Below are 22,801 nucleotides of genomic sequence, written 5' to 3'. Positions count from 1 at the left end.
GATGTGTCAACAGCAGCCTAGTGCACAACACTTGGATATCGTATTGCAAAATGAAAGATGGACGACTCCTGGATAATTAAAACCAAGGAAAAAGACTTAGGGGTATATTTAAGAAAGCACGGTAGTGCATTATCGTGCACTTACCGTGTAAATTAGGCCACGATGTGCTCTCCGCAAATTTATTAAAGGTGCATCGCAGCAGATATCATTGATATCTGCTGCTTTGCACTCCTGATCGTTTTTGCGAGCAGTCACCATTCAACAGAATGGTGACTGCTCCTGGCCGCAATCTAACAAGTCCCGAAAAAATGTTTTTTCGGGAACTTGTTGTGTTAATGTACCAGCTGAGGCTGGCGTACATCATCCGAAATGCTGGTAAAACTTCCGTTCTCCGAAGCAGAGCTGGACAGCGCATGCGCAGGGAGTGATCTTGTGATCCCTCCCTGTCACAGCCTCAAGTTCTCCGGACGGCACATGCGCAGTAGCATGAAGAAGAGAAAATACACCGAAGAGGAGGAGATCGGGAGACAGCGCGACCGAAGAGCCAGTGGTGAGTATGTTTTTTTTAACACATAAACAGCAGTTTTTCGGACCTGCTGTTCTGTGATCCATTTTTCATAAATTTGAGAAATACATCAAACCTTATCCATGCGATAAGGATTGATAAGTATTTCTCGTTTTGCCCGATAAATGATAAATGTGCCCCTTAATCAAGCAATGCACACATCTGGGGCGTACGGGGCCCAAGCTCCTGCTCGCCAGCATCTCTCCAGGACAGGCTTTTATAACCCCTTCACAGAACGCTCCCCTCTTGTGCAGGACAATATCTTACTGACTTTTGTAGTTACTTACTGACACTGAGCACTACTGCAAATGCTTTTTTCTAAAGTCTGCTCATTATGGACCTGACTCAAGTCCAAACGCAACTTGCACGTAAGTTACGTTCTTAAAAGTGCACGAAGCTTTGCAGAGTTCCGACCGTGTTTAAATCCAAGTGTATATCAAGATAGGTTTCAGTTTTGAATCTGGCTGTCAGTACGCTCTGCCTGAAGGTTACTTGCGGTACGTAGACACACACAACAGTATACGCACAAGCATATGTATAATAAAAGGTCAGATCATATATAAACTTTTATTGATCAGAAAATAACTACTGTATAATCATTTATATAAAGATTCATTTTTAAATGAAATCTTTTTTTTTTACCTTAATTACATAAAGATGCTTTTAATGCGTACTGTACATACAAAGCATTTTTATAGTCTACCGCAGCTGCATATAGTTGTTCTGTGACCTTTTTCTGGGTTGGCTTTTTGGAGTCTGAAGGAGGGGGGGGGGGGGGGGGGGGCGTGCAGGGCCCAGGGCTCGGTGAATCTCGTTATTTTGGCCAAAATGATGAGATTCCTGGAGAATCGCATCATGAACGCTCAAAATCTGCCCACTTCACTAGGAAGAGGGCAGATGCGGGAGAATTGCCTGTTCTCCCGGGAGACCTACCCGGAATTCGTGAGTCTCCCGGACATTCTGGGAGAGTTGGCGAGTACGAGCTAGCGGCACGCATATATGTAACTGTTCAATTCATAATGATGCCGTGTCAGTCATTGCTCTCTGCCTGCCTGAAGCTGGTACAGATGATACGGCTTAAACCAAGCGCACTTGCGACAAACACAGCACTTGCGTCTGAGCGCCCTAGACAAGTCCTTACTGTACTCTGTCCACATTCATCCAGCTCTTCCCTCCCCCATTCAACCCCTTAAGTCGTAGACAGACTGTCATTTGCGTTCAGACATGAATTGCTTAAAATACCCTTCAAACGTATGGTCCGTATCTAGGACTGCGCAGAGCAATTTCACACAACATAAGCAGTGCAAACAGACTTGCGTCCGAACATCTATCAGGCCCTCTATCTCCAGTACAGCAAAGAAAATGTGAGGGATTAATGCTAAAGTGCTCCTAAATACACTATCTTCTATTTATAATTGTTGAATTTTGCCTGCCACTGTTCAAACCCTGTTACAGAAATGCAACATCGGTTTTGATTTGATTATTGTCTATGAATCATTGTACAGGCATATCCTGAGATTCTGGCATGTCAGTGTCCTGAGAGTAAAGGTCAATTAATCAAAGTGCTGCAGGAACGTTCGTCATACCCGATGACGTCCAGCTAGAGAGGGGTCTTACTCCCCTCTGTGCCCAATTTGCAGCCACTTCTCGGCAAGTGGGAGACGCGTTACCGTTTCCCGAAGACTGCTCCGTGAGCTTCCGCTCTCGTTGAGATATTTGCCAGTTTTATGTCATGAGCGCCGTACAAGAACAAGAAATGTAATTAACTATTGTAATTGTCCTACAAAGAAAATTCATTTGTTTGAACTATGAAGACGAGCCCAGGAGACTTCACAAAACACCTTAATCTCTCCAGTGTCCTGGGCTTAATGGTCACGTAGCCTGCGGCTCGCAGAACTGACCAATGTTCTTTCTTGGTACTTTTTAATTCAATATGATAATTGCAAGTTTAAAGGAGGATTGTAATGACTGATGCACAGCGAGACATCACTTAGCCACTAATAGGATATCCTCCTGGAGAAGATGAAGAAGTGACAAATATTAGCCAGGTTTAGCGATCACATAATGGAAGCAGAAGATAGACTGAAGAAAGGAGTTTTCTGTAACAAAACTTTTCCTTACGTCATAAATAAATGAGCAAAACTTGATCAATGCCCAGAGAAACTGTCTGATAAAATGCACAGACCCCAAGTGTAGACAAATTGTCCAAATCCCATTTAATTTTAGCTTGATATTTTTATTACTTTCATTCGTACTGGCTGCATTATTGAGAATTTTTTTTTTGATTGAAACCAAACCTAATATCAAAACAAATGTTAGCAAAACTTTCCTTGTGCTTATGACCTGGTTGGGTGTAAGCGCGTCTGACGTAATCCTGGCGCCTCAGCTACTGCTGCAGAGCTGGATGTATTTTGAGATGCGGCAGACTCAGCATTTGCGCATCAATGCAAAATATTTGTGCGCGCCATTTTCAGCGTACGTATCTACGTCCGACTTAGCATCAGCCCCGAAGCGAATAAAGTAAAACGGAACCAGCAGGACTGAGAGAGAGATTTTTTTTTAAACTTATTTTTTAAAAAATTACTGAAATGTCCACTCAGACTGACAGACGGCCTTTAAGCCTTTCATCAATATAAATTAAATCACTAACAGCTGCTGGTTGTAAAATCTATTGCAGTCCATGAAATGAATGTTTTGCAGACAGTTCATATCTCACCTCATATCCTGGCTGTAACAGGCATGGACTAATAACCTCTTGTTTGTTTTAATTAATCTTACCAGTTAATATTAAGAGGCTTTGCCAATATTATTCCTTTTTCTGCTGTCTTATGGTAGAAAAACGTTTAGGGCACATTCACACCAGCTGATTTTTGTTCCTGGGCTTTTCACACGTTAATAAACGCACTAAACATGTATTAAACACAGGTAATGTAAGAGTCAATGTGCCGTTCTCACCATTAAACTCCGACGCGGTGTTGGTAGAACAACTGATTTCTCATTAATGGTACAAAAGATTTTCTTTGTACGTGTAAAGGTGCACGGTGTGGAAAGCAAGTGGAAAAGGAGCTGATAACACGTCGCTTAAACACGTCTGAAACGCAAGTTACTTTTCATGTGTTTTTAGCCATTATCCCAGAGTATGTCTGTGAACGAGCCCTCGAAGTAATCAGATTTTGTGCAGCACTAAGTATCGTCTCAGGTTGGCGATAGCAGCAGAAAAAGCATTTGTTTTTCTTTTTAAATAAAGTTGGGATTTAATTTGTTTGTTATTTTTCTTGAACTAAAAGCCCAAGTCCAGTGACTTGGCCACTGGTCCGGCAAGCTGTCAACAACAGTCTACTGGCCTGGTGAGTGGTAGGATCCTCTTACCGCTGCCAGACAGTATCACAGAGAGGCTGAGGAACACTCACCTGCCCCTTGTTAAAATTTGGCCATAAGCAGCCACTGGAAATCTTCCATGCCACTCAGTATTAATAAATAGAACTTTAAGTGTCACTAAGTGTATTGTGTAGACCTGCAACAATGTATCAATAATACCTGCAACAATGTATCAACAAAAAACCCCCAACAACAGTATTTCTGGTGCCTTCCAAGTTCTATTGTAGTGAATAGTGAGGGGAGGGGCATGTGAGAGAGCTCAGACCTGCAACAATGTATCAACAATCTATTGTAGTTAATAGTTTTCATACTCACTTGATACATGTCAACTGAATTCTCCAGCTTATGTTACTATGTGATTATTTTTCCATTAGAAGGGTTGCTAACAAATTGGTAATAATCTTATTATCAATTGGCAGATATGAATTCAAAATATGTGGACTTCCCTTTAAAATTAGTATTTCAAAGCCCTTCGCTCGTAAGAATTGCACAAACTCTTAATGGGTTTTACTATATCATCAATACGTTTGAATGCTTTTGTTTGTATCACAATAGGTACGTCACACATTTGGTTGTATTGTTTCCTAATTTATTTTGAGGTAAAGACTTATTAGAGGTTACCATGCCGGAATATTACCTTTCCTAGGATGATGGTCACAGTGTTTTGTTCCTGATCGATGTTAATGCTGAAGGTCTGGTCTTCATTCCCAGACTCTACAGAAAACTGTATAAGTTTATTCTCTGGTTCTTCATCCTCGTCCGTCGCTGTCAGAGTGGTGATCACTGCGCCAGGTAATGTGTCCTCTACTACTGCAAGTGGTGGAAACTAGGAACACAGAGACATAAGTGTGATTAAAGACTCGCACAGCCTGTGATATAGTCCTGCTGTAGAATAAAGGTAATTAGAGGATCTGTTAGTACCAATGTTAAGGTTACACTTTGAATAATTTAGTTTTAGTTATTGACGTGCAATAAAATGAAAGGACAGCGAAATGCAAAAAGTTGGATTAGTCATATATGAATTATGGCAATTACATGGCTGTGACTTTCCACAGATGGGCCAAAAAGGTCAAATAGCAAAGCAGATAATGGTTTTAATGTTACATTTTTACACTTCCTGCAACGTTTTGGTAGTGTTCTAGTGTTTCAAGCCATTATACAGTTTATAGTTGTTATCTAAAACTATGCAAACCAATTGTTCAGGCCTACATGTGTAGCACAAGTTATTCCAAATAATATCACAGGTTATCCGTCATAGTGATCTATTCAATAAGCTGCATCTATGTGTAACATGATAAGTGACATTCCCTATGGGATAATAATGGCTGCATCTTTATGAAGCTTCAGGTTTCTGTGCCCCTTCCCTCCCCTCCTTCCAATTCCAGTGTAATACAGAAAACAAATGCTAAACTGAAAATGCAAGTTGTTCTATTACAATCAATTATTTTGTAACATTCACATGAAAATATGCAAATACTACCAGAACGGAATGTAATGTGATTAACTTGATAAGCATCTTACTGAGTGCAAGAGATTATAATTTTAATACTTTTTAGTTGCTCGTAGTGTTTTCTTTTTTTTTTACGTACCTCCCACCTGCTGAATACTGACTATCACAGTGTTGGCTAACCTGTGACTCTCCAGGTGTTGTGAAACTACAAGTCCCAGCATACCCTTCCAGCAATAAGCTGCTATATATTGGCAAAGCATGCTGGGACTTGTAGTTTCACAACACCTGGAGTGTCACAGGTTACCCAACACTGGACTATCACAAATATATTCAGGAGGCTGCTCGGGGAATTGAGGGACACAGACGCGGAATAAGAGGTGTGTGACACAGGAAAACAAAGTAGGAAAAGCAGAATAGCATTTAGCAGTAACAGAGTAAGGAGAGAGCATACAAAGATATTACACATAGGGGGCCTGATTCATTAAGGAAAGTAAAGCATTAAAAAGGAGTAACTTTGCACCTTTGCAAACCATGGTGATTTGGAGGGGGAGGTAAATTTAAAATGTGGTTATAGTTGGGGTAGGGCAGTGATGGCTAACCTGTGACACTCATCATCATCATCATCATTTATTTATATAGCGCCACTGATTCCGCAGCGCTGTACGGAGAACTCACTCACATCAGTCCCTGCCCCATTGGAGCTTACAGTCTAAATCCCCTAACATACACACAGACAGACAGGTGTGACACTCCAGGTGTTGTGAAACTACAAGCCCCAGCATGCTTTTCCAGTAGATAACTAGCTGATAGCTGGCAAAGCATGCTGGGACTTGTGGTTTCACAACACCTGGAGTTTCACAGGTTAGACATCACTGGGGTAGGGCATGTATTTATCTTATGTGCAAAAGAAATAAACTAATTTGCACCCCTTACATTGTAACATGACTGTCTGTCTGCGTGTGGACGTTAGGGAATTTAGACTGTAAGCTCCTATGGGGCAGAGACTGATGTGAGTGAGTTCTCTGTACAGCGCTGCGGAATCAGTGGCGCTACATAAATAAATGGTAATGATGATGATGATTGTCCAGGAGACAATGTAATTCTTTTTTTTGCCTTACTTTCCTTTTTGAATCAGGCCCAGAGAGTAAAAGCACTCGGACACAGAATAGTAAGTAAAAGCACCTACACACACAGAGAACATCGCGCAGATATAACATAGGTACCGGTATTGTATCATTCTTACTGAACTGTATTATATGTGCACTTATTATTGTTATTGTTTATATGATTGTAAAGTTGTATTGTGCATAAAATAAATTTCTTTATACATATATATCTGCATTATGATTACGGTTTTCTATAGTATATACAGTCTTTAGTGTGGTTATTATGCAAAGGTTTATTATAATTTAAGGTGTAAAGGACTGTCGTGGGCGTTGTCTAAATAGCGCCAGGGAAAGTATGCGAGTAAACAATGAAGTATCCTAGAGTAGTACAGATGTAGTGAATGTATATAATCTGTAACGTGCTCCTATTTCTGGAGTTGTGGCAGAGCATAACCTAGATTAAAATACGTACAGGGAATATTGCACATGGAGTGGCTGAATGGTTAAGTGCCCCCCCCCCACCCCCTTCCCATTGGAACACAATATTATTATATGTTCTTAAAAGATAAGGTCCACTGCTATTAGCACTGAGGAAGGGAGAGGACATGTATTTCACTGGGGGGGGGGGAATAGACAATGATTGGCTCAGTGGTTAGGTGCACCGACTTAACATAATTGACACTCACAGTCTGTTTGATTCTATAGCTAGTTGTTAGCTTTTTGTGAAAATGCACTTTTTGTTCACTCTTCCTTCAAAGAGATCTGTACTGGCTTCAGAAACTACTTGAAGTATTATGTGTTCAGCTCTGGGTAACAATTTTCCTTGCAATAAGTGTCCTGATTACAATATAATTACAGAGTGCATGAGTTCTGCACCATTATGGCTGCACAATAGAGCATCTGGAACATCCTTCATAAAACATTTTCAAAATATCCTTTCCTATAAGACAACTAGGGGGTAAATGTATCAAGCTAAGAGTTTTCCAGCAGGTTTGAAAAGCGAAGATGTTGCCTATAGCAACCAATCAGATTCTAGCTATCACTTATTTAATACATTCTACAAATGACAGCTAGAATCTGATTGGTTGCTATAGGCAACATCTCCACTGTTCAAACTCACCGGAAAACCCTCAGCTTGATACATGTATCCCCTGGTCTCTTAGCCATGTATTTCAGTCACATGGCCCTATAACCCCCATGAAAGCGGGATTAATGTAATGAGGAAAATGTAATACTGAGGCTGCTGTAATCTGGGGGGAGTGGGCGTGAATTGGGATTTGTCACAGACACTAATTAGATAAGTATTTAGTAAATGACTATGAGCCGCGCAGACAGAAACAAGGCGGAGGAGGATTTCACACAAATCCTCTCTGAAAGGAATCAATAAGAATCTGAGTTATAGGCTCTCTCCATAGAGAGCTGCCTCTCATCCCTAATGCGTGTTCTTGTTACACCGTGTTCCTGTACTCAAGTACCCGGCACCTGTCTCTCTCATGTGCAAAGTTTATGTGGTTCATTCAGATGTGGAATCACAGGCTACTGATACAATGTAACTGTGACATTTACTGCTACATTGTCTCTGGCTACAAACTATCACTGGTTCTATACAAGGAGTTATTATTTTTCCTTTTATCCATATATAGAAAGATTTATCTCCTTTACCTGATTCTTCACAAATATCGGAGGGTTGTCATTTATATCCTTTACGTCAATTATAACTGTACAGGTGGAGCTTAGTCCTAGGGAAAGAATACAAAGTAAGACTGACAAGTAATACATTTATGTACAGATCACAGATGGCTATCAATAGATAAAGACCGTTGGGGAGTTTACTTGAGATTCTCTAATTCAGGGCTGCAGCAAAATCAGTTTTAAGTTGTGTGTTATCTTCCAATGACTGGACGTCACGTCATTCCCCATCATAAGCCTCCCTGCAATGTTTACTAAGTAAGCTTTTATATTATCTAAAAAGAGATCAACAACGGGTGGCCCTAGGGCCACATGCGGCCCTCCGAGCCTTGGCCTGCAACCCCCAGATTCCTCCTGCTTTATATGTTTGTTACAGCATGTAACACGTGTGTAAAATGCTGCTGACATTACTATTACAAATAGGGGTCTCTTTCTTGATTAAATGTATTTTTTTATCTTGTTACTGAGTTTAAGGGCAATGTGTGGCCCTACTGAAGGTTAGAGGGCCCCCTATACGCTCCCTGTAGTGTATCAGGTTTCCCGTCACTGATGGAGGCAGAGTTGCTTATTTTAGTTTACTTGGACTGTTCTGGAGACTGGATCTCCCCCTCAGCCTATATACTATGTAGGTGTTAATGGCATAATAATGGAAACTACTGAGAAGGAAAGGGATCTAGAAGTCACTATTTCAGGTGACTTACAGGCAGGTAAGTAATGTAACAAAGCAATGAGGGAGGCAAGTCAGATGCTTGATTGTATAGGGAGAGAAATCAGTAGCAGAAAGAAAGAAGTAATAATACCACTGTATAGGTCATTAGTACGGCCTCATCTAGATACTGTGTTCAGTTCTGGAGCCTGTATCTCCAGAAGGATATAAATACATTACAGACTGTACAAAGATGGGCAACTAACATGGTGCATGGTCTACAGCACAAAACTTACCTGGAAAGACTAAAAGATCTTATTATGTATAGTTTGGAGCAGAGAAGGGAACGGGGGACATGATAGAAACTTTCATATATATCAAGGGTTATAACAAGGTGCAGGAGGGAAACATTCTACAAAGGAAGAGAAGTATTAGAACACAAGGACATGTACTGACACTGGGGGGAAGAGAAGTATTAGAACACGAGGACATGTACTGACACTGGGGGGAAGAGAAGTATTAGAACACAAGGACATGTACTGACACTGGAGGGAAGAGAAGTATTAGAACACGAGGACATGTACTGACACTGGGGGGAAGAGAAGTATTAGAACACGAGGACATGTACTGACACTGGGGGGAAGAGAAGTATTAGAACACGAGGACATGTACTGACACTGGGGGGAAGAGAAGTATTAGAACACGAGGACATGTACTGACACTGGGGGGGGAGAGAAGTATTAGAACACGAGGACATGTACTGACACTGGGGGGGAAGAGAAGTATTAGAACACGAGGACATGTACTGATACTGGGGGGAAGAGAAGTATTAGAACACGAGGACATGTACTGACACTGGGGGGAAGAGAAGTATTAGAACACAAGGACATGTACTGACACTGGAGGGAAGAGAAGTATTAGAACACGAGGACATGTACTGACACTGGGGGGAAGAGAAGTATTAGAACACGAGGACATGTACTGACACTGGGGGGAAGAGAAGTATTAGAACACGAGGACATGTACTGACACTGGGGGGAAGAGAAGTATTAGAACACAAGGACATGTACTGACACTGGAGGGAAGAGAAGTATTAGAACACAAGGACATGTACTGACACTGGGGGGAAGAGAAGTATTAGAACATGAGGACATGTACTGACACTGGGGGGAAGAGAAGTATTAGAACACAAGGACATGTACTGACACTGGAGGGAAGAGAAGTATTAGAACACGAGGACATGTACTGACACTGGGGGGAAAAGAAGTATTAGAACACGAGGACATGCACTGACACTGGGGGGAAGAGAAGTATTAGAACACGAGGACATGTACTGACACTGGGTGGAAGAGAAGTATTAGAACACGAGGACATGTACTGACACTGGAGGGAAGAGAAGTTTTAGAACACGAGGACATGTACTGACACTGGGGGGAAGAGAAGTATTAGGACACGAGGACATGTACTGACACTTGGGGGAAGAGAAGTATTAGAACACGAGGACATGTACTGACACTGGGGGGAAGAGAAGCATTAGAACACGAGGACATGTACTGACACTGGGGGGAAGAGAAGTATTAGAACACGAGGACATGTACTGACACTGGGGGGAAGAGAAGTATTAGAACACGAGGACATTACTGACACTGGGGGGAAGAGAAGTATTAGAACACGAGGACATGTACTGACACTGGGGGGAAGAGAAGTATTAGAACACGAGGACATGTACTGACACTGGGGGGAAGAGAAGTATTAAAACACGAGGACATGTACTGACACTGGGGAGAAGAGAAGCATTAGAACACGAGGACATGTACTGACACTGGGGGGAAGAGAAGTATTAGAACACGAGGACATGTACTGACACTGGGGGGAAGAGAAGTATTAGAACACGAGGACATGTACTGACACTGGGGGGAAGAGAAGTATTAGAACATGAGGAGATGCACTGACACTGGGGGGAAGAGAAGTATTAGAACACGAGGACATGTACTGACACTGGGGGGAAGAGAAGTATTAGAACACGAGGACATGTACTGACACTGGGGGGAAGAGAAGTATTAGAACACGAGGACATGTACTGACACTGGGGGGAAGAGAAGTATTAGAACACGAGGACATGTACTGACACTGGGGGGAAGAGAAGTATTAGAACACGAGGACATGTACTGACACTGGGGGGAAGAGAAGTATTAGAACACGAGGACATGTACTGACACTGGGGGGAAGAGAAGTATTAGAACACAAGGACATGTACTGACACTGGGGGGAAGAGAAGTATTAGAACACGAGGACATGTACTGACACTGGGGGGGAGAGAAGTATTAGAACACGAGGACATGTACTGACACTGGGGGAAAGAGAAGTATTAGAACACGAGGACATGTACTGACACTGGGGGGGGAGAGAAGTATTAGAACACGAGGACATGTACTGACACTGGGGGGGGAGAGAAGTATTAGAACACGAGGACATGTACTGACACTGGGGAGAAGAGAAGTATTAGAACACGAGGACAGGCACTGACACTGGGGGGGAAAAGAAGTATTAGAACACGAAGACAGGCACTGACACTGGGGGGGAAGAGAAGTATTAGAACACGAGGACAGGTACTGACACTGGGGGAAAGAGAAGTATTAGAACACGAGGACATGTACTGACACTGGGGGGAAGAGAAGTATTAGAACACGAGGACATGTACGTGTCACTCACCGGACCGTGAGTGCCTCTTCCCGGACATTTAGGAACCGTGGTCGTCCACCATCCTGAGGGTCTGCGCATGCGCAGCCCTTTTCTATACTTCAGTGTATACCCCTTTAACTTAATTGGCAGATCAGGCAACCTCCCTATATTAAGCACCTGTGGTCACCACCACGTTGCCTGATCTTGGAGTCTCATTCCTCATGAGTCTCTGAAGGTGTTCCTGTATTACTCGTGTATTCAGCGCTGCTGATTCCTGTGGTTTCCAAACCACTTCTACTACTGTGGTCCCATACCACTTCTACCATCAACTGTATCATCATGACTGTTTGCTGATTCCTATCCGCTGCCTCCGTGCACTACAGTCTTCTATACCACTTCAACGTTATTTTATATCTATGTGACTGTTTGCTCATCGCTATCCGTTGCCTCCGTGCACTCCAGCTTTTACCTCACTCACCTGCTTCTCATCAAGTCTGTTTGCTGACTACTATCCGCTGCCTCTGTGCACTACAGTCTCCTGCTTGCAACTCGCCTGTGTTTAACATCGTGACTGCCAGCTGACTACTATCCGCTGCCTCTGTGCACTACAGTCTCCTGCTTGCAACTCGCCTGTGTTCAACATCGTGACTGCCAGCTGACTACTATCCGCTGCCTCTGTGGACTACAGTCTCCTGCTTGCAACTCGCCTGTGTTCAACATCGTGACTGCCAGCTGATTACTATCCGCTGCCTCCGTGCACTATAGTCTCATCTCATCGTTGCTGTGACTTCCTCGAGACTGCCGCTTTCATTACCATCTGCTACACTTCGTGATCAACAGCTCCTGCCCTGCGCTGCACTCCTGTTTCCCATCGCTGTTGGTTCCTGTGGTTGCTACTGGTTACCTCCGTGTGCCGCTGAGTCCTGCTGCGGTGGTCAACGCTATCGTCCATCTCCTGCTGATCCACTCTCCACGCCTTCACGTGTTCCACTGGTCTCTACCCTCCTGTCAGCATTGGATTTGTATCTCATCTACTACCCTCTGCTGGATCATCTCCATTCTCCTGGGTCCCCTATGAGTCCAGTTCCACGTGTTGCTGACTCCTGTGGATTCGTGTCCCTGTTGGTCTACTCACCTGTGCGCTGCACCTGCTAGACCGCTGCTTCACCTATCCAGGGACTTCCTATCCAGTCGGCCTCCAGCCGCTCAGGTACCGCTGCAATCCCATCTGACTGCTACTGCTGAACCACGGTATGCATACTTCTCATTGACTGTGCTGTGTATTGCATATCTTGCTGGACTGTGTTTGGTTCTCTCTGGAGTCTGCTATCCGCTGAGTCTATTGCCATCATTGACTGTGTTATCATTGTGCTGGACTACTTCAAGAGACTTTCTAGATTGCAGACCTGATCAGTCATTTATATATATATATATCTATATTGTGCATATTACTGTGGATCGTGTATAAGGTGCCTGTGTATATCCTATGTTGCAGTCTTCCCCCGTGCACCTCCTCACATATATATTCAGTGGTACAACTTGCTGATGTCAGACCACTGATCCCTGTTTCCGGTATCACCTGTTCCATTATCCTCTCACATAGCAGTGGTACAACTTGCTACCGCAGACCACTGACTACCTGGATACCTCCACCTGGATTCCATTCCTTCACTCAGACAGCGGTACAACTTGCTACCCGCAGACCGCTGACTCTCATCACCTCCTTGTTTCTGTTGGACATTCCTCCTCACTATAGCAGTGGTACAACTTGCTATCGCAGACCACTGACTACCTTCACGTGTCCTTGTCCATACAGTTCCTTGTGTTTCATTACCTCATTATTACCAGTGTTGCTAGTCATAGACTTTCCTGAGCATCTCATCGGCCATCATTTCATGTTCCGTGATCACCCAGCTACCAGAGTACCCTATTACCATCTACATTGCTCTGGTAAGCCTACCATCTGGTGATCCCTGGGTAAAGACTCCTAGTGCCCGTGACAGTAAGATCAGGCCATGACAGACCCAGATGTGGAACCTACCGCCAAAGAGATGCTGCAACATCTGGTTAGCCGTGTGGAGCAACAGGATGCCCGCCAACAGCTGTTACTTCAGTGTTATCAGTCATTAACCTCCCAAGGAACATCTGGACAGACTGTGACAGCCACTACTGAAGCTCCTGTGCTTTCCTCCGTTTCCCCATTGCCATCCCAGGTGTCTATAGCTTCCACGCTTCACCTGCCTACTCCGTCAAAGTACGATGGAGACCCCAAAACTTGTAGGGGTTTCCTTAACCAATGTTCAGTCCATTTTGAGCTCCAACCTCAAAATTTTTCTACCCATCGTTCCAGAGTGGCCTATCTTATCTCTTTGTTTTCAGGACAAGCCCTGGCTTGGGCCTCCCCTCTGTGGGAGAGGAACGATCCAATATTACAAGATAGTGCCAAATTCATTTCTACATTCCGAAGTGTGTTCGATGAACCAGGTCGTGTGACCTCCGCTGCTTCCAGCATCCTCCGTCTGCGACAAGGATCTCACACTGTAGGCCAGTACGTCATTCAATTTAGGATCTTAGCCTCTGAACTTCAGTGGAACACTGAAGCCCTAGTTGCCGCCTTCTGGCAGGGGCTTTCCGATAAAATTAAAGATGCACTGACTACCCAAGAGCTTCCTTCGTCACTTGAAGATTTGATCTCTCTATGCCATCGTGTTGATATGAGATTTCGTGAAAGAGAGGCTGAGAAAACGACTTCTGCTAAAGCACCTTTTCGCTCTAACCCTCAATTTCGTCCAGTGTCACCCGCTGTGATTCCCATGGAGATAGGACGTTCCAAGTTATCTTCTGAGGAGAGGAAACGAAGAGTAAAGAATAGACTCTGTATCTATTGTGCTGATTCCACTCATGTCCTCAGCTCCTGCCCTAAGAGATCGGGAAATGCCAGGCCCTAACTAGTTCTGGAGAGGTGAAGTTAGGGTCCCTGGAGTCCTCTCCATCGTCTATGAAATCTAAAGTCTGCGCTTTTGATGTGACTATTTCCTTTGCTACCAAAACCTTTGAGTCACAGGCATTGATTGATTCCGGAGCAGCAGGAAATTTTATTTCCAAATCGTTAGTTAATCAATGGTCTCTACCAATGATTACCTTAAAAACTCCCATTACTGTGACGGCTATCGATGGATCACGTCTCATCAACGGTCTCATCACCCAGAGTACGTCTCCAGTAACCCTTCAGATTGGTGCTCTGCATCATGAAGAGATATCGTTTTTAATTCTTCCTGTTACGACAAGTCCGATTGTCCTAGGCCTTCCATGGCTTCAGTGTCACTCTCCCCAGATTGACTGGCGCACCCCTCAAGTCACGTCTTGGGGGCCTGAATGTCACCATCATTGCCTTTCCCAAGTCATTCCTCTCAAGGTACAGCAAGCTTCCATCTCAGCTATTTCACCGGGACTCCCTCCTCAATATGCTTCATTTACCGATGTTTTTGATAAAGCTCAGTCTGAACGTCTTCCTCCTCATCGTTCTTGGGATTGTCCGATTGATCTTCTTCCTGGCAAGACTCCTCCCAGGGGCCGGGTCTATCCACTCTCGTTACCTGAAACTCAAGCTACATCTGAATATATACGGGAGAACCTCCAGCGTGGGTTCATTCGACCTTCCACCTCGCCCGCTGGAGCTGGGTTCTTCTTTGTCAAAAAGAAGGATGGATCATTACGCCCTTGTATAGATTTTCGTGGACTCAATGCCATTACTATCAAGAATCGGTATCCCATTCCGTTGATCACTGAGCTATTTGACCGCATCAAGGGAGCCCGTATTTTTACTAAGTTGGATCTTCGTGGTGCCTACAATTTAATCAGAATCCGTTCCGGTGACGAATGGAAGACGGCGTTTAACACCAGAGACGGGCATTACGAATATCTGGTAATGCCTTTCGGGCTATGTAATGCCCCCGCTGTTTTTCAGGGCTTCATCAATGAGATTTTTCGGGACTTATTATATGTATGTGTCGTCGTCTACCTGGACGACATATTGATTTTTTCACAGGACCTGCCTTCTCACCACCAACATGTGGCAGAAGTCCTCTCCAGGCTACGGAAAAATTCATTGTTCTGTAAATTAGAAAAATGTTCATTCGAATTACCCCAGATTCCATTCTTGGGGTATATTGTTTCCGGAGTTGGTCTGAAGATGGATCCTGACAAAGTAAATGCTGTACTACATTGGCCCCAGCCAACTACTCTTCGTGCCATCCAGCGTTTTTTAGGTTTTGCCAATTACTATAGACGCTTCATTCAAGACTTTTCTTCCATTGCATCTCCTATTGTGGCCCTGACTCGAAAAGGGGCTAATTCTAAGCAATGGTCTACTGAGGCTATTCAAGCCTTTCAAACATTAAAAGAGTCCTTCTCTTCGGCTCCAATCCTTCGTCAGCCTGATGTGACACTCCCCTTTTTCCTAGAAGTAGATGCCTCTAATGTGGGCTTAGGAGCTATTCTCTCCCAACGCTCGGAACAGCAAAAATTCCACCCTTGTGCCTTCTATTCTCGGGGTCTCCTACCCGCAGAGAAGAATTATACCATCGGAGACAAGGAATTACTGGCTATCAAAGCCGCATTAGAGGAATGGAGATACTTGTTGGAGGGAGCTCGCCATCCGGTGACGATCTTCACGGATCATAAGAACTTGTCATATCTCCAGTCTGCCCAATGCTTGAACCCTCGTCAAGCAAGATGGTCTCTTTTCTTTTCCCGTTTTGAATTAATAATTACCTTCAAACCAGCTGCCAAGAACAAAAAAGCTGATGCCTTATCTAGAGCCTTTGTTACGTCCTCTGATATAGAAGAGGTTTCCAACCATACCATTCTAGACCCCAAATGTATCTCACTGGCTGCTTCATCCACCAAAACGCTACCATTTGGGAAGACCCTCGTGCCTCCTACTCTAAGGAGGAAAATCCTTTCGTGGTTCCATGCCTCCCGTTTTTCTGGACACGCCGGTGAACACAAGACTTTTGAGATCCTCTCTCGAAGTTACTGGTGGCCTTCAATGAGGAGAGACGTCAAAGAGTTCATTGCTTCCTGTGAATTATGTTCGCAATTCAAATCCTCCCGCAGAACCCCAGCAGGGTTGCTGCGACCACTACCCATTCCGTCCAAACCATGGACCCATATTAGTATGGATTTCGTTACTGACTTACCACCTAGTAAGAACCATAACACTATTTGGGTGGTAGTGGACAGATTTTCGAAGATGGCTCATTTCATCCCTCTGTCTGGTTTGCCTTCCTCGTCTATCCTGGCTGAACATTTCATTAAAGAGATCTTCCGTATCCATGGATGTCCATCTGAGATTGTGTCTGATAGAGGAGTACAATTCGTGTCCAGATTCTGGCGAGCCCTTTGTAAAACCTTGGGCATACGATTAGCACTCTCATCTTCTTACCATCCACAATCCAATGGACAAACCGAACGTGTCAATCAAGATCTTGAGACTTTTATAAGGATATTTTCATCAGCCAATCAAGACAACTGGGTAGAGTTACTCCCTTGGGCTGAGTTCGCCCATAACAACATGTACCATGAGTCATCATCCAAAACTCCATTCTTTGTGGTCTACGGTCACCATCCGTCTTTTCCGGAATTTCCTGCCCTCCCGCCCACCCAAGTTCCTGCGGTGGAAACTGTTTGTCAGACCTTTAAAAATATCTGGTCTCAGGTCAGAACCTGTTTAAAGAAGACATCTGTCAAATATAAATCTTTCGCTGATAAGAAGAGGCGGGCTATTCCACCACTAAAAATTGGAGATCGTGTCTGGTTATCCACAAAAAATATTCGTTTGAAGGTTCCATCCATGAAATTCGCCCCTCGTTTTATTGGTCCATATAGGATCATTCAAGTAATTAATCCAGTATGTGTGAAACTCCTTCTTCCTAAGAGTCTTCGGATTTCTAATGCCTTCCATGTATCTTTGCTCAAACCTCTTATTATCAACCGTTTTTCAACTCCTCCCTCAGCTCCGCAGCCAGTTCAAGTTCATCAGGAGGAGGATTTTGAGATTACCGAGGTACTAGATGCAAAAATTTCGCGAGGAGTCCTCCACTTCCTCGTTCATTGGAAGGGCTTTGGTCCTGAGGAGCGCTCTTGGATCAAAGCTGAAGATCTTAATGCTCCTGCCCTTTTGAAGAAGTTTTACTCCAAAAATCCGGACAAGCCCGGTTCCAGGCGTTCTGTGCCCACCTTTAAAAGGGGGGGTACTGTCACTCACCGGACCGTGAGTGCCTCTTCCCGGACATTTAGGAACCGTGGTCGTCCACCATCCTGAGGGTCTGCGCATGCGCAGCCCTTTTCTATACTTCAGTGTATACCCCTTTAACTTAATTGGCAGATCAGGCAACCTCCCTATATTAAGCACCTGTGGTCACCACCACGTTGCCTGATCTTGGAGTCTCATTCCTCATGAGTCTCTGAAGGTGTTCCTGTATTACTCGTGTATTCAGCGCTGCTGATTCCTGTGGTTTCCAAACCACTTCTACTACTGTGGTCCCATACCACTTCTACCATCAACTGTATCATCATGACTGTTTGCTGATTCCTATCCGCTGCCTCCGTGCACTACAGTCTTCTATACCACTTCAACGTTATTTTATATCTATGTGACTGTTTGCTCATCGCTATCCGTTGCCTCCGTGCACTCCAGCTTTTACCTCACTCACCTGCTTCTCATCAAGTCTGTTTGCTGACTACTATCCGCTGCCTCTGTGCACTACAGTCTCCTGCTTGCAACTCGCCTGTGTTTAACATCGTGACTGCCAGCTGACTACTATCCGCTGCCTCTGTGCACTACAGTCTCCTGCTTGCAACTCGCCTGTGTTCAACATCGTGACTGCCAGCTGACTACTATCCGCTGCCTCTGTGCACTACAGTCTCCTGCTTGCAACTCGCCTGTGTTCAACATCGTGACTGCCAGCTGATTACTATCCGCTGCCTCCGTGCACTATAGTCTCATCTCATCGTTGCTGTGACTTCCTCGAGACTGCCGCTTTCATTACCATCTGCTACACTTCGTGATCAACAGCTCCTGCCCTGCGCTGCACTCCTGTTTCCCATCGCTGTTGGTTCCTGTGGTTGCTACTGGTTACCTCCGTGTGCCGCTGAGTCCTGCTGCGGTGGTCAACGCTATCGTCCATCTCCTGCTGATCCACTCTCCACGCCTTCACGTGTTCCACTGGCCTCTACCCTCCTGTCAGCATTGGATTTGTATCTCATCTACTACCCTCTGCTGGATCATCTCCATTCTCCTGGGTCCCCTATGAGTCCAGTTCCACGTGTTGCTGACTCCTGTGGATTCGTGTCCCTGTTGGTCTACTCACCTGTGCGCTGCACCTGCTAGACCGCTGCTTCACCTATCCAGGGACTTCCTATCCAGTCGGCCTCCAGCCGCTCAGGTACCGCTGCAATCCCATCTGACTGCTACTGCTGAACCACGGTATGCATACTTCTCATTGACTGTGCTGTGTATTGCATATCTTGCTGGACTGTGTTTGGTTCTCTCTGGAGTCTGCTATCCGCTGAGTCTATTGCCATCATTGACTGTGTTATCATTGTGCTGGACTACTTCAAGAGACTTTCTAGATTGCAGACCTGATCAGTCATTTATATATATATATATCTATATTGTGCATATTACTGTGGATCGTGTATAAGGTGCCTGTGTATATCCTATGTTGCAGTCTTCCCCCGTGCACCTCCTCACATATATATTCAGTGGTACAACTTGCTGATGTCAGACCACTGATCCCTGTTTCCGGTATCACCTGTTCCATTATCCTCTCACATAGCAGTGGTACAACTTGCTACCGCAGACCACTGACTACCTGGATACCTCCACCTGGATTCCATTCCTTCACTCAGACAGCGGTACAACTTGCTACCCGCAGACCGCTGACTCTCATCACCTCCTTGTTTCTGTTGGACATTCCTCCTCACTATAGCAGTGGTACAACTTGCTATCGCAGACCACTGACTACCTTCACGTGTCCTTGTCCATACAGTTCCTTGTGTTTCATTACCTCATTATTACCAGTGTTGCTAGTCATAGACTTTCCTGAGCATCTCATCGGCCATCATTTCATGTTCCGTGATCACCCAGCTACCAGAGTACCCTATTACCATCTACATTGCTCTGGTAAGCCTACCATCTGGTGATCCCTGGGTAAAGACTCCTAGTGCCCGTGACAGTACGGACACTGGGGGGAAGAGAAGTATTAGAACACGAGGACATGTACTGACACTGGGGGGAAGAGAAGTATTAGAATACGAGGACATGTACTGACACTGGGGGGAAGAGAAGTATTAGAACACGAGGACATGTACTGACACTGGGGGGGAGAGAAGTATTAGAACACGAGGACATGTACTGACACTGGGGGGAAGAGAAGTATTAGAACACGAGGACATGTACTGACACTGGGGGGAAGAGAAGTATTAGAACACGAGGACATGTACTGACACTGGGGGGAAGAGAAGTATTAGAACACGAGGACATGTACTGACACTGGGGGGGGAGAGAAGTATTAGAACACGAGGACATGTACTGACACTGGGGGGAGAGAAGTATTAGAACACGAGGACATGTACTGACACTGGGGGAAAGAGAAGTATTAGAACACGAGGACATGTACGGACACTGGGGGGAAGAGAAGTATTAGAACACGAGGACATGTACTGACACTGGGGGGAAGAGAAGTATTAGAACACGAGGACATGTACTGACACTGGGGGGGGAGAGAAGTATTAGAACACGAGGACATGTACTGACACTGGGGGGGAGAGAAGTATTAGAACACGAGGACATGTACTGACACTGGGGGGAAGAGAAGTATTAGAACACGAGGACATGCACTGACACTGGGGGGGAAGAGAAGTATTAGAACACGAGGACAGGTACTGACACTGGGGGAAAGAGAAGTATTAGAACACGAGGACATGTACTGACACTGGGGGGAAGAGAAGTATTAGAACACGAGGACATGTACGGACACTGGGGGGAAGAGAAGTATTAGAACACGAGGACATGTACTGACACTGGGGGGAAGAGAAGTATTAGAACACGAGGACATGTACTGACACTGGGGGGAAGAGAAGTATTAGAACACGAGGACATGTACTGACACTGGGGGGGAGAGTAGTATTAGAACACAAGGACATGTACTGACACTGGGGGGAAGAGAAGTATTAGAACACGAGGACATGTACTGACACTGGGGGGAAGAGAAGTATTAGAACACGAGGACATGTACTGACACTGGGGGGAAGAGAAGTATTAGAACACGAGGACATGTACTGACACTGGGGGGAAGAGAAGTATTAGAACACGAGGACATGTACTGACACTGGGGGGAAGAGATGTATTAGAACACGAGGACATGTACTGACACTGGGGGGAAGAGAAGTATTAGAACACGAGGACATGTCCTGACACTGGGGGAAAGAGAAGTATTAGAACAAGAGGACATGTACTGACACTGGGGGGAAGAGAAGTATTAGAACACGAGGATATGTACTGACACTGGGGGGAAGAGAAGTATTAGAACACGAGGACATGGCCTGACACTGGGGGGAAGAGAAGTATTAGAACACGAGGACATGTACTGACACTGGGGGGAAGAGAAGTATTAGAACACAAGGACATGTACTGACACTGGGGGGAAGAGAAGTATTAGAACACAAGGACATGTACTGACACTGGGGGGAAGAGAAGTATTAGAACACGAGGACATGTACTGACACTGGGGGGGGAGAGAAGTATTAGAACACAAGGACATGTACTGACACTGGGGGGGAGAGAAGTATTAGAACACAAGGATATGTACTGACGCTGGGGGGAAGAGAAGTATTAGAACACGAGGACATGCACTGACACTGGGGGGGAAGAGAAGTATTAGAACACGAGGACAGGTACTGACACTGGGGGAAAGAGAAGTATTAGAACACGAGGACATGTACTGACACTGGGGGGAAGAGAAGTATTAGAACACGAGGACATGTACGGACACTGGGGGAAAGAGAAGTATTAGAACATGAGGACATGTACTGACACTGGGGGGAAGAGAAGTATTAGAACACGAGGACATGTACTGACACTGGGGGGAAGAGAAGTATTAGAACACGAGGACATGTACTGACACTGGGGGGGAGAGAAGTATTAGAACACGAGGACATGTACTGACACTGGGGGGAAAAGAAGTATTAGAACACGAGGACATGTACTGACACTGGGGGGAAGAGAAGTATTAGAACACGAGGACATGTACTGACACTGGGGGGGAGAGAAGTATTAGAACACGAGGACATGTACTGACACTGGGGGGAAGAGAAGTATTAGAACACGAGGACATGCACTGACACTGGGCGGGAAGAGAAGTATTAGAACACGAGGACATGTACTGACACTGGGGGGAAGAGAAGTATTAGAACACGAGGACATGTACTGACACTGGGGGAAGAGAAGTATTAGAACACGAGGACATGTACTGACACTGGGGGGGGGGAGAGAAGTATTAGAACACGAGGACATGTACTGACACTGGGGGGGGAGAGAAGTATTAGAACACGAGGACATGTACTGACACTGGGGGGAAGAGAAGTATTAGAACACGAGGACATGCACTGACACTGGGGGGGAAGAGAAGTATTAGAACACAAGGACATGTACTGACACTGGGGGAAAGAGAAGTATTAGAACACGAGGACATGTACGGACACTGGGGGGAAGAGAAGTATTAGAACACGAGGACATGTACTGACACTGGGGGGAAGAGAAGTATTAGAACACGAGGACATGCACTGACACTGGGGGGAAGAGAAGTATTAGAACACGAGGACATGCACTGACACTGGGGGGGGGGGAAGAGAAGTATTAGAACACGAGGACATGTACTGACACTGGGGGGAAGAGAAGTATTAGAACACGAGGACATGTACTGACACTCGGGGGAAGAGAAGTATTAGAACACGAGGACATGCACTGACACTGGGGGGGGGGGGAAGAGAAGTATTAGAACACAAGGACATGTACTGACACTGGGGGGAAGAGAAGTATTAGAACACGAGGACATGTACTGACACTGGGGGGAAGAGAAGTATTAGAACACGAGGACATGTACTGACACTGGGGGGAAGAGAAGTATTAGAACACGAGGACATGTACTGACACTGGGGGAAAGGAGGTTCAGAGGAAATGTGAGGAAAAGCTACTTCACAGAAAGGGTAGTGGATAAGTG

General features: G+C 45.0%; 1 protein-coding gene across 1 annotated transcript in view; it reads right to left on the bottom strand.

Moving 5' to 3' along the window:
• Positions 1-22,801, bottom strand: part of CDH16 (cadherin 16) — a 123,390-nt gene that overhangs the window by 31,226 nt on the left and 69,363 nt on the right. The window contains 2 exon segments of the mRNA XM_075189285.1: positions 4,581-4,769; positions 8,162-8,238. Of these exon segments, the coding sequence (XP_075045386.1) occupies positions 4,581-4,769; positions 8,162-8,238 (266 nt within the window).

The sequence above is a fragment of the Mixophyes fleayi genome, chromosome 10, assembly GCF_038048845.1.
Source record: "Mixophyes fleayi isolate aMixFle1 chromosome 10, aMixFle1.hap1, whole genome shotgun sequence".
Lineage (NCBI taxonomy): Eukaryota > Metazoa > Chordata > Amphibia > Anura > Limnodynastidae > Mixophyes > Mixophyes fleayi.
This window is presented reverse-complemented; position numbering and strand designations above follow the sequence as displayed.